General features: G+C 44.1%; 1 protein-coding gene across 4 annotated transcripts in view; it reads left to right on the top strand.

Annotated features, from left to right (window-relative positions):
• sh3pxd2aa (SH3 and PX domains 2Aa) overlaps nucleotides 1-13,090 on the top strand; it is a 149,840-nt gene that overhangs the window by 96,166 nt on the left and 40,584 nt on the right. For all 4 annotated transcript variants that reach the window (XM_083978282.1, XM_083978281.1, XM_083978284.1 and 1 more), the window contains one exon: nucleotides 566-694. In XM_083978282.1, the coding sequence (XP_083834408.1) occupies nucleotides 566-694 (129 nt within the window). The remainder of the gene's footprint in view (nucleotides 1-565; nucleotides 695-13,090) is intronic.

Below are 13,090 nucleotides of genomic sequence, written 5' to 3'. Positions count from 1 at the left end.
TTCACCATTCTTCCACTCATTCTCTTCCCGTTGAGTCGTTAGCAGCTCTCTGTACTTCTCCTCTTTTTTTTCTTCTTTCTTTTTCCTCCCCCGCCCACACCCCCACCCCCCCTCTCTCTCCTCTCCATCTTTTCCTGTGGATCTTAAAAAAAAAAAAAAAAAGTTTGCTCCGGGTTCATGGATCCTCTTTAAAGATGCACGATGCGGCCGCAACACGCGATTTCCACGGGCTCCTTCCTCCTCCTCCTCCTCCTCCTCCTTCTGTTTTGATTCCTTTCCGATGTTCCTCATCAGTCCTTCTTCGCCGTGGGCCGGGGGTCGACTCAGCTGTATGGCCAGACGTTTAGGACTATGCAGCCAAGTCGTGAGCTCGCGTTCTGATTGGTCAAGGAGGAGAGGGAACGGTGGTTTGCTGCAGGGAGGAGCGGGGGGGGTTGGCCGATGGCGGCGCACCGGGCGCACAGCAGCAGCAGCAGCAACAGTGTCGTGGGTTGCGGTGGTGGTGGGCGTTCGCGGGGCGCCACGGCGGGCAGGTGGTTGACAGCCTGTTTCTTCCCCCCCTCAGGGACCGACAGCTCGGAGCCCATGGTGCTGGAGAAGTACGTGGCCGTGGCCAACTACGAGAGGCAGGAGAACTCAGAGATCAGCCTCAAGGCCGGAGAGACGGTGGACGTGATTGAGAAGAGCGAAAGCGGTGAGTGGATTCTATTCTTTTGTTTTGTGCTCTTCTCCAAACCCATCACACACCTACTGTACATGTAGATCTACAACAGGACCTTATTGTCAACATGTGTTGCGTTGAAAATGTGGCTTCTTCATGCATTCATAGAGCCGCTTGACAGTTGGTTGTGTTTTTGATTCGTCCTGTTTGTATCTTGCCTCTTGAGTTCACATTAGCAGCATAAACACACACACACACAGCCATGCTCACTCAGCACCTCTCTGTTTCCCCTCTCCCTCCTGTTTCTTGACTTTACTCCCTCCCTTTCTATAACCCCCTTTGTCCCAGAGAGTCCCCCTACTCCAGCCTCCCTTTCCCTCTCTCCCTCACTCTCTCCACTTCTTCTCCCAATCTAACGATCAACTGGGGCTTGGCACCACCTTCCGAGTGTGTCTGAGTGTGGAGGAAAGGCAGAGTTATGGCCGGGGGCCAGTCTCTTGCCTTTCGCGGCAAGAATGTCAAGTAAATTCAGAAGTCATTTTTCAGCTCTGTAAAGGTGAGAACTGAGGTGTTCCAGTGGTTACTTTCAGTTTTGAACATCTCTGAGGTTCTAGTGGTTGTGCGGCGTGTCCAGCCAACCACAAAAGACAGTCAGTCGTCCACCAAAGAGATGCAGCACTTCACTTTTTTTTTCTTTTTTTTTACATCGCCTGCTGCCCCCACTGAGGAAATTCAGTTTAGCAATCCAGAGCTGAATCTTATTTTCCATGCTAACAGGCAGCAGCTTGCACAACTCAGCAGAGAGCATGGGCTCCAACACACAGCATCCCTGTCGCTCTCCCCTGCTCTTATCTACATACTGATTAAACATGTGAATGTGAATGTATCTCTCTGAGACGTCTGGGCCTGCACATCACTCAGCCATAACCAGCCTGTTTTAGCATCCAACCATTCACAGAACGTTTGGTGCCTTTCCATCTCTTTGCTTTTGACTAAAATTAGATAAGTATTGAATTAAGTTCTGACGGAGCACAAAAAAAAGAAGAAAAAAAGTTGCATAGGAAAAGATTTTTTTCTTTTGATGGCAACTTCTGAAAGTTGCTGAAAGTCGATGTCTTTCTGAGAAGTTCCAACACATGTCTCGGTTTTGTTTGTGAGGTTGTGAAATCTCAACTGTTGTGGGGGGAACTCCTGACTCAAGAGGGAAAATTTGTTTTTCCCGTGTACTTTTTAATTTGCCAGAGACTGGAGTGAGTGAGCGTTGAATGTTTTGGTTTCATGAATGTTCAGAAGTGTGCCTCAGCTGCTGCACTCTCGTTTTCTTTGATGATCCTGATTCTCTGGATGATCCGATTGGACAGCATCTGCTCACCAGACCCGATCTGGAAGCTTCATTCTGAACATTAACATTAAACATTTGAAGCTCTTACAGAAATAAGGGCATCTTCTGATCTCTGAGGAACTCTTGCCCAAGAGCTGGCTGTCTGTGTGTGTGTGTGTGTGTGTGAGTGAGTGTGTGTGTGCTGTCGTCATTCGCTGGGCCAAAGAAGTGGAGCAACAGCCATGATGATGAGGCTCATGGTGACATCACTGTGGGGCTACGCCAAGACAAACACATCTGAGAGCTCGTATAATATCCCACAACCCCCTTCCTGCTTTCAAGGCTTTTTTTGCAGCCTCCTGGTCTGCGCGTGCTTCTTCTCTTTGAAGTTTTCAAATCAGACTCACTGATGACTCCACTTTTAATTACAGTTTATTCCCTGTAACAAGTTTCACTTCAGATCTCCTGGAGAGCATAGTTTATATGCTATTTTCCTCCGCATATTAAAGGGACATTGTGTAACTTCTCCTGTTGTCTATTCACGAAAATCGATTATTTTGTTCAAAAGTCTGTTTTTCATTAATCAGTAATCCCCCCCATCAACAAAGTGAAGTGTTCCTTTCAGCTCTGAATGAGCCGTTCATATCATTCATATCTCCATGGAGCAGGTAAGCTCGGTGCTGCTGCCATGTGGTGTCTCCATGTTTTTACGTTCAGTGGCAGCGTGACGGTAGGAAACCACGGAAACTCAGCGGAGACACCGGAGCTGTCGGCTCAGGTGGAGGTGGCGTCTGTGAAAAGTCACCGCGGTAACGCAGTGAGGAGGAATGGAGCGTTACACTGATGCTGCATTCACCTGCAGTCGGGCAGACGGCCGTCGCTAACAAACCAGATGTCATTTTAGTCACAGAAGTGGAGAGAAAGCCGGTAAAACGTGGGTCAGGTAAACAATACCACATCGCCATGACAACATATTGTCACGCCTGTATTGTTTTGCCTCGTGCTGGCGGACCACTTGTTGACATAGAGGCTTGTTTATGCCGTTACATGCAGCGTCTGTTGTCTGTCTGACGTCTGCCCGATTTCATGTGAATGCAACATCCAGAATACGTTCCGATATGCAACCGCACCGCTAAATGGGGGGAATTCCTACATATTATACCTTTAAGATCAGATATCGGCCCAGATATCGACTAAATTGATCAGGTATTGGATAATGGGTCTGTTTATGCCGTTACGTGCAGTGGCTGTTGTCCGTCTGCCGTCTGCCCAATTTCACGTGAATGCAGCATGAAAAATACGATTGAGTTGCTTGCGATATACAACCGCAAGGCTAGATGGGAGTAATTCCTACACAATGTACCTTTAAGCATAGATGGAGTCGTGCATTAATGCTCTGCTAATCATTTTGGCTCAGAACATCTCAGTCGGTTTCTGACATGATTTAATTACGGCTGCAGCTCTGAAGTCAGATGTTGTTATTATGCACCCGTGAAAAAGTTGTTGTCCTTGTAAATCTAGACCCAGTTGTTTCACAGAGCTGTGTCAACAAAATCCAGCCGGATTAAATCAACATATCACTGTACCGACTGTCCCACAGTGTAGGAGCTGCCATCAAGTAAAGTGACATTTATGGAGCACAGAGGGAGTTGGGGTTGGATGGATCGGAATCGTCCCCGAGAGAGGAGCAGAGGCCTCGTCTGGGCCACTGTCCTGGTTTTCTCCCTCTGGTTTCTCCTCAGACATGGGAACCAGAGAGCGTCTGGAGAGAGGAATGTCCCAGCTGGAGAAAATAAATCTGCATATGTCACCAGTTAAAATTATATGGTGTGTCGGACTAAAGGGAGGCAGAGATGTGAAAGAGACCTAGAGGAAAGGTCAGTGTAGTTGAGAAACCACAGACCTGTGTGTCAGATAGTCTAGATGAGGACCCCGGGATCCCCCATCTGGAGGACTCACTTGGACACACGAAGCACTGTATTTTATACTAGAGGGCTGACTTGTATGTTTTTAAAGGCATTCTTAATTTGCCTTTGTTTGTCGCAGTGTGCTGAACAAGAATACACTTTCATAAGGTAATAGAACAATAGGCAAAATAATTGAAATACGCACACGCTGAATTCTGGATGTTTCTAATAATAATAATAATATCACTTGACACAACTATTAGGAAGTGTTTCAGTAATTATTCATTTATTTACATAGGACTGGAGTGAGACAGTAAATTCAGGGGGAGTGAGAGTAGGTCAGGGGGTCTTACTGTATGTGTGTGATTGGTTGCACTAATGAACTGGTTCTAATAGAATGAATGAGTCGACACATTTTTACACATTACCACTCTTGGTGCATCATCATTAGTGTGGGCTGTTATATTGAATAACTTTTGTCCCACCTTTAAGGGGGAACTATGCAAGTCCGGTCGCTTTTCCGCTGTTTTGCTAACCCTCCTCCTAGCCATGTGCGTTGGTTTACAGTGAAGCCGGCCAGAAATCTATCAATATAGCCGTAACGTTATATACAGTATGATGTACGATGTTACGACATGTATATCTGTGTAGTCTTATATGTCATACACAAGAGATTATGGGTTACGGGGCGCATTTGTGTCGCAGTGCTGCAGAGACAGAGACTCTGATCTTATAAGGTTGGTTTTCAGCCAAGAGACACTAGGTGGAAGGCAGAGAGCCTCCATTCTCCCATGGAACAAGTTACATGACATATTAAACCATCATAATTACTCCAAAGCTGTTTAATTAAGGTAAAAATTTAGCATAGTTAAGCTGAAAATCCTGCAGAGTTCCTCTTTAAGTGTGTCCTGTAGACAGCTGACCCAAGCTGACTCCTCCCCCATTCCTTTAATTCATTTCTCTGACATTAACACTAACATCAGACTTCAGTCTCTCTGAACTCATCCTGTGTGGCAGATGTCATTCTTGGCTGTTTGACAGAGTTCCTCTCTGATTTATTTCTGCTGTAAAGACTTGTTTTCACTCGTCATGAAGTTATTTCCTCTGGATCAGCAAAACACATGACCAGAGTCCTCAGAAACCCCTGCAGGTTCAACTGCATGAATGAACTACTTTAGTGGCTCATTGAGTCTGAAAGACTCGCTATAAACAGACATTAAAACACTCGTCGGCCTAGCAACGTTACCGTTACAAAACAACCCTCTAATGTAATAAAAAATCCATAAAGCCATACAAACCCATAAAGAGCATAGATACTCTCTTCCTTCTAATGAATGAAATCGTAATTGTGCCATGCTCAGACATAAAACAACCCATCAGACGATACAGAGAAAGAAAAGAAAAACCTTGTAATTGCTCCTGTGTGGTAACATAGATTCAGGGAGGCAGTTAAGACAGTTGACACAATAAAAGAAAATAAGTGAATCATGGTCACATTAATGTTATATAAAATGTCAGACAATGTTGAAGAAATCCAAAGTACCATATACTTAGTTAGTTTGCTCACAAATTATATTCTATATTATTCTAAAAATAAAAGGTATAATGTGTAGGAACTCCCCCCTCTAGTGGTGCGGTTGCATATCGTAACGTATTCTTGATGTTGCATTCACGTGAAACCGGGCAGACGTCAGACAGACAACAGACGCTGCATGTAACAGGATAAACAAGCGTCTATGTAAACAAGTGGTCCGCCAGCACGAGGCAAAACAATACAGGCCTGACAATATGTTGTCATGGTGATGTCATATTGTTTACCTGACCCACGTTTTACCGCCTTTCTCTCGTCGAGTAAAATGACATCCGGTTGGTTTACCGACGGCCGTCTGCCTGACTGCACCTGAATGCAACACCAGTGCCTCCGTCCTTCCTCACACTACACAGTGGTGACAGTTTTAACAGGCCGAGCCCACAGCTCCGCTGAGTTTCCGTGGTTACCTACGGTCACGCTGCCACTGAACGTAAAAAAAGGCGATGCAACATGGCCGCCTCGGTTCGGTGCGTCGCCCACTTATGTATTTGTAACGACTTGTAATAACTCATTCTAAGGTACCAGAAAGCTTTCATTCGTATGCGGGTGTGATTCGACTTAAGTGAAATACGTATTTATGAAAGCAATATTTGATTTTTGCTAATAAAAAGCCAAATAAGTTACACACTGAGGCTTTAAAAGATGAACACCAACATTCTAGTGAGGAGGAAGTGATGGAGTTTGTGTGTAGAAAAAGACAATTGGTTGTAGGTATGAGATAAAACGTAAAATATTTTATGAAGACACTGCAATATCCATGAGACATTGGTGTTATTGTGAAGATTTCGGAGTGTGCTACAGTTTCAGTGTAAACCCACAGTTATATTGTATCACTGTAGAGGCGTGTGTGAGCCAGTCTGTCTGACTGACTGACTGTGACAGGTCTTCTGCTCCGTGGCCACACTGACAGAGGAGGATATAGAAGTGGAAAACAGCTTTTGTTTCTCTGCTTCATCAGCTGGGTCTAATGGATCTGCCAGGAGTATCTTGACACTAAACTGCAAACAGGATCTCGGGGTTAGTGTGCGGCCAGAGTCACAGCGGCAGCCAGAGAAGCCATTTGCTCAAAAATCTTGGCCGTCAGCGCTGCCAGCTTTCAGGGGGTATTTTCTCACAGTTGATTTACAGCGACGAGACAGATTTGCTCTCTCCGTACTTGACACTACACCTTGAATGAAACGCCTCCTGCCGTGTTGCCTGATAATAGGGATTTCTCTAAAATGAATGTTTTTGTGGTCTTTGGTCGTAAATCGCCACAGTCCACACAGAAGCATGACAGACGTCCTCATAGATGGGACATGACGTGTCGGCAGGTACAGTGCTGCTTGGAGGGGCCAATCGGTGCCAGCTAGGAGCTTTGGCAACATTTTCCCACCACACCTCTCCAGGTGGCTGTGTGGTGTGGTGATGCTGACAGCCGGCACTGTTTCAAACCTGGAACTCCTTTCTTATGGTCTGTCCTCAGTCTGCTTCAAGACAGTTTCCTATGGAGCTCAGTTTCAGTTAATATCAGATCATCACATTAGATTATAATTCAAGCCCCACTCACCTTATGGTACGACTTACCTTTAAGCCACAAAATAATTCAAGCAGTTGTGTGTTGTTGTGGCTGGAAGATGCCAAGAAGAAATACTTGACAAATTCAGCAGTAACTGTCATTTAGGTTCATTCATGGTCTATTTTGGATTAATAATACTATGAGATGTGACATCAGCTAATGTCAGTAGTTAGACAATTAATGAGCCAGTTGTTTCAGTGCAACGTTAATATCTTCAATTAAAATATTCTAATATAATATGAAGTATAAGACTAACACATCATTGTTTTATGTATGTATTGGATTTCAAAATGCAAAGTGGATTGTTGCGGGCTGAATGATCACAGCTCTAGAATGTGAGATAATGTGGCATTTCCCTTAACAGCCTTTTGTGGAGGGACCTTTAAAGGGATATTTCAACATTTTGGCAAATTCACCTATTGCCATAATCCCTATAGTTTTAGGAGTAGGTTCATTACCTTTAATTGTAGGTGCAAGCTGTTATTAGATCGGTGGGGCAGAGACGTGAGATCTGCACGGTGCGCTGTATTTCCAGCTTTCCCTCATCAAACTCATCAAATACACAATCCAACAACTCCAAAACACTCTGGTGGACAAGTTGTGACCTGCACATTCACCACGCTATGAGATAATAATGTAACATTACGAGACAGAGTTGTTTTCACGGGAAATGCAGCCAGAACAACATTCCAGACACGGCTGCTCGGCCGAGTGATTTCAATAGCGAAAGTAGTTCTGAGTATTTGCTTCATGTCTTGTAATGTTACATAATTATGTTATTATTTCATAGCGTGGTGAATGTGAAGGTCACAACTTATCCATCAGAGTGTTTTGGAGTTGTTGGATTGTGTATTTAGTTTGATGAGGGAAACGTAAAAATACAATGAGCCTCCGTTGTGTTCACTGAGCAGCTCACGTCTCTGCTCCGCCAATCTAAAAACAGCTTGCACCGGTAATTAACCTACTCCTAAAACTATAGGGATTATGGCAATAGGGGAATTTGCCAAAATGTTGAACTATCCCTTTTAAGGGGCTTTACATAAGACGCTACCCTGCATGCCCTCGGCCTCAGGCTGACAAATGTTGCACATGTCTTTAATCAAGGTGTGCTGAGGAGGGGCTTAGAGGATGTTTTGGACAGAGTTGACACGAGAGCCTGGAGGGGAGCATGAGTGTTTCCTCTGAGCAAGAACAGAGACTGGCAGCATTAGTCAGGGTGAGACGTCCTGAGCCCTCAGATGGCTGACTATCACTCCTGCAACACCCTAGCTTAGCTGCATTATCCAGCTCCACCCTGAGGCAGGGAGAAAATACAGTAAACAGCTTCAGTCACTTCAGTGGCTGAAGAGTTGAGCTCAGACAATGTGGGGTAGTTGAGTTGAGAACTTTATTTGTCAGAATCTCTTCTGAAATTTTTTTTTCGTCCAAGACACTTGTTTCTCATATAAACAACAATGCATGATTTGTATCTTACAGTAACTACGCTACATTTTTACCTTAAAGGGATAGTTCACCCAAAATTCAAATTTCACTCATTATCTACTCACCCTCATGTCGACTAAGAGCTGTGAGAATTTTCAGAGTCCTCCGTGCCTTCTCTGAGTTACAGGGGGGTCCGCGCAGCAGTATTTGTCCATATAATGGTTGTGAACTTTCTTCGTCCAAAAAGACACACCAAAAAACATCCAAATACCTCCATACTGCTCGTCTGTAATGTCCCTCTTGTATCGAAGCCCCGACATGAGAAATTGTTCCGCCGGTGTTTTGCACTGACACAGGAAGAGCAGTGAACCGAGACACTGGGAGCTTCCGCTACAAACAACCTTAAAATATAGACTTATTTAATTTTTTTCGGAACAATTTCTCATGTCGGGACTTCAATACAAGAGGGACATTACAGACGAGCAGTATGGATGTATTTGGATGTTTTTTGGTGTGTCTTTTTGGACGAAGAAAAGTGGTATCCATTCACAACCATTATAAGGGCAAATACTGCTGCATGGACCCCCCCGTAACTCAGAGAAGGCACGGAGGACAATGCGAGAAAATTCTCACAGCTCTTAGTTGACATGAGGATTAGTAGATTATGAGTGAAATTTGAATTTTGGGTGAACTATCCCTTTAATTAAACAGCTTTGGAGATATTGTGATGGCTTACTGTCTCTGCGGCACCGTGACACAAACGCGCCCTGTAACCCATAATCTTAAACTACACAAATACACACATGGTAACATCGTATATGATATATGACATTATATACCACTCTATTGACTGATTTCTGACTTGCTTTGTGGTAAACACATTCACATGACCAGGTGAGGGTTAGCGAAACAGAGGAAAAGCGAACAGACTTACATAGTTCCTGTGTTTCAATAAGCAAACATGTACAGAGATACTGACAGAGAGCTGACAGACCGCTGGAAACTCTGCATTCCTGAAAGGTTGGCCATCTTTAATGAGCATGATGATATTAACAGAGAGTGTGTGCATGTGTGTGTGTGCCACCCCACCACCAGCTATCCTCTTTCACTCGTAACAAGTGTGACTCGGTAACCGACCAAACCCCGGCTTTATGAAAACTTGAGCCCAGTAACACGAGCTTCAAACTGGGAAGTAATGCCTTCATCTTACTGTCAATAAAGACCACAACCTTGAAATTGACTCAGACTCTCTAGGAAGAAACAGCACGGACGGGGTTGGATGCCCCCTCGCTCACTCTTTGAGATGAGCTTTGAAGTTTTTGAACATGAGCCTCTACCTCTAAGCATAAAATCAGCCCCTGTACTTTTGAGGTGTAGCTTTCTTCCAGAGGCTGGGGTCATTTAAAGGAGGTTCTAGTAGTCACACAGCAGGAAAAAGGTATCGGGCTATTTAAACCTCCCATGCTCATAGATCACTGATATTTGTATGGGTCTTTTCATATCTTTTAATATCTTTCTCCCCTTCACTCTCATGCTCTCTCTCTCTCACCTCGGTCCTATTTTCATTAGCCTTACTTTTCTATTCCAACATCACCTCATACATCTCTAATTCTGCTGTGCTCAATTGGCGCTCCGCTGTGTCCACTATGACCTCCACTTTCTCTCTGCGGGAAAAAGCAAGCAATTACTGCCTGCAGAGACATGGTGTAGCTAGAAAGTCCAATTAGAGCTGAGCACTGTAAGAAAAGCCAATTACAGCCCCTCCACTGTCTTACATATTCATATTTTGTGCTGTGTGTGTGTTTGAAAGTGGGAGAGAGCAGGTGTTGCTGCATAACCTTTCTGGATATTAGTCATTAGTAGCTGAGCGCTTCATAAATCCTCCAGAACAGTTGGGTATGTTATGTCAGACAAACTAGCAGGAGAATGTAAATCAATTTAGAAAAAAACAAAAAAGAGAGGGTTGTTGGGCATGTTTTATTTTGGGGCTTGCTCAAGGCAAAGAGAGGGAGGGTTCAATATCACCAAGTACAACAGAAGACTTGACACTTAACAGGAAATGAGCCCTTGTGTTTGCATCCTATGGAACACCACACATTATAGCTGCAGCTGCTGGTGAGAGGGTTCACAGAGCTCAGCGGGTGCTTTGCTCATCCGTGTGACTCGCTCAAACACACATCTCTGGTTTATTAGATTGAAAATCTGTGAATAAAGTATGACAGCTGATCTCACATAGATGTCAGAAATGCTGTGCTGGATGATCCAGTCAGTCCTGAGGCTGACAGGTGGTATTTATAAGGGTCTGGGAATTAATGGGAATGTCCATGATTGCATGCAGGAAGGTGCAGTTTTTTAGAGATAAGTTGTGTTCAAAATGTAGCTCAAGCATGGCTACATCAGTGAATGGCATGACAATGCATGTGCTGAATTTTGGTATTTTGGCTTTATACTGTATTTAGATGATAGGGCCCCATCTCTATATAGAGATCTAGAGATGTTAAAGCAGAAGTAAGCGATCCGGTGGTTTTGGCTAACTTCCTGTCAGTCGATGGAGTTAGCAGTCCCCGCCCTCGTCCCTACGTCACCACATTCACTCTCATCCCTCGGCTGCACACACAGAGAGGACCGCCCCTTTATGCCGTTCTCTCTCCTCATTGGATAAAGGTTGTAGGATACAAGGAAAGTTTTCTCCTCGGCTTACAGCAGAGCAGAGTGACTGACAGACCCGTGTTTCAGACCAAACACTATATAAGGTAAAGGTAAAGGTAAAGGTACTTTATTTGTCACATATACAGCTAGTACAGTGAAATTCTTTCTCTGCATTTAACCCATCCCTGAGGAGCAGTGGGCAGCCGCGGTGCAGCGCCCGGGGACCAACTCCAGATTATGAGCCAGTGCCTTTGGTCAGGGGCACTGACTGGAGGATCAGGCTAGCTGGCATGTTTTTAGTGGTGGGGGAAACCGGAGCACCCGGAGGAAACCCACGCAGACACGGGGAGAACATGCAAACTCCACACAGAAAGGACCTGGGCGGCCGGGGATTCGAACCCAGGACCTTCTTGCTGTGAGGCAACAGTGCTAACCACTGTGCCACCGTGCCGCCCATAATAAGTGATTGCCGTCGGAAGATATAACTATTTAAGACTTATATTAACACAAATATTCGACTTACTTCTGCTTTAATTAGCTGTGTGGCTGTAATCTCACCTATTTACATGCTAAATGGTCATCAATATGTATTCTACCATTTTTAGAAATGAATAAATCATTCATTCATGTATAAATTAATAATTTCAATTTGGCCTTTTTGTTGTTGAGTGAGATTGATCTTGATCAGTGGTGGTGTCGAGAACTCAAAAGGCGACACAATTACTGAGTCTGGCGTTTCTGTCTGTTTATTCACAAAAGGCCAAATACCGGGAAGTCAAAAAATCAAGCAACAGTACAGGCTCAAAGGTCGGGAACACGAGAAACAGGTCACACATGAAGAACACTCAGGGAGACAAAAGGTTGGAACGCTCAGGACATTGCAACAAGACGATCTGGCACAGGAGGAATGGAGAGCATAGCACAGTGAGACACAGGTGAAACACATTGGGGCAGGGAAGACAATCACACAAGCAGGGAACTTGACAGGTAGACAGGGGCAGGACACAGGCTTCAGAAATAAACAGAAAAGGTGATATAAGATATAGATGTTAACACTTGTCAGTGGTTTGCAATCAACGTGACCAATCCTTTAAGACCCACACTGTATTACTGGATGGAGAGGTCTCACCGAGGAGAGAGGAGCTGCATTTTTTCCTGCAGTGCTAATATTGGTTGAAGCTTTGCCTGAAGTGATGAATGTGTTCAAACTGAGCTCTGGTCAGATTATTAAACAGGACCTGGAGACGCCCCACATCACATCTTCCTCATGTCAGAACTGGAAATACATTCAGCATTTTTTTTTTGTTGTTGTAATTTTTCACCTTCACCTTCAGCGACTGGCCAGGTGTGCAGAGGGGAAAAGTAATGAGGATTTCAACTTTTCACCCATTTTTTAATTACTTAACACAACTACTTCTGTGACTGTCTGCTGCAACATCAAACTGTTGCAAGCTGTTAATAATTTGCCTCCATTTGCATGGCAACAGCTGTGCTTCACAATCATTAGATAAAGTGTTATTATGAATGTGTGGTGAAAACAATGTTTTTCAGACTTTTTATTAATAACAATTAATGAAGACTTACTTTGGCACTCTTTGATTCTTATCTTTTTGAGCCTTGCACTCTAGCTGTTGTGACTGTGTGAAGAGATTGAACTTGAAACTGGTGGTGTTGTGCTTAATTGTTGAAATAGTTTTTCTACAGCAGACCGGGGCATTTAACAGGCCGCCAGCTGGTCCTGGCCCATCCAACTCTTCCATCCAGCCCATGAGATCAAAGACAAACCAGACAAATGTACTGATGAGGCTTATTTTATGGCCGCATGAAATGATTCCAACTTGCTTTTATTTTTAAATGCCTAGCGCAACTGTGCTTCCCTTCCATGTTTGTGTAATAATTGTTCTTAATAAGAAGCTGTTTGGATCGTTTTGGTTTTCTATATTTGATCTTAAAGGGATATTTCAACATTTTGGCAAATTGG

The sequence above is a fragment of the Trachurus trachurus genome (genome assembly GCF_905171665.1).
Source record: "Trachurus trachurus genome assembly, chromosome: 1".
Lineage (NCBI taxonomy): Eukaryota > Metazoa > Chordata > Actinopteri > Carangiformes > Carangidae > Trachurus > Trachurus trachurus.
Note: the sequence above shows the minus strand (reverse complement) of the source record. Positions and strands in the feature narration are given on the sequence as shown.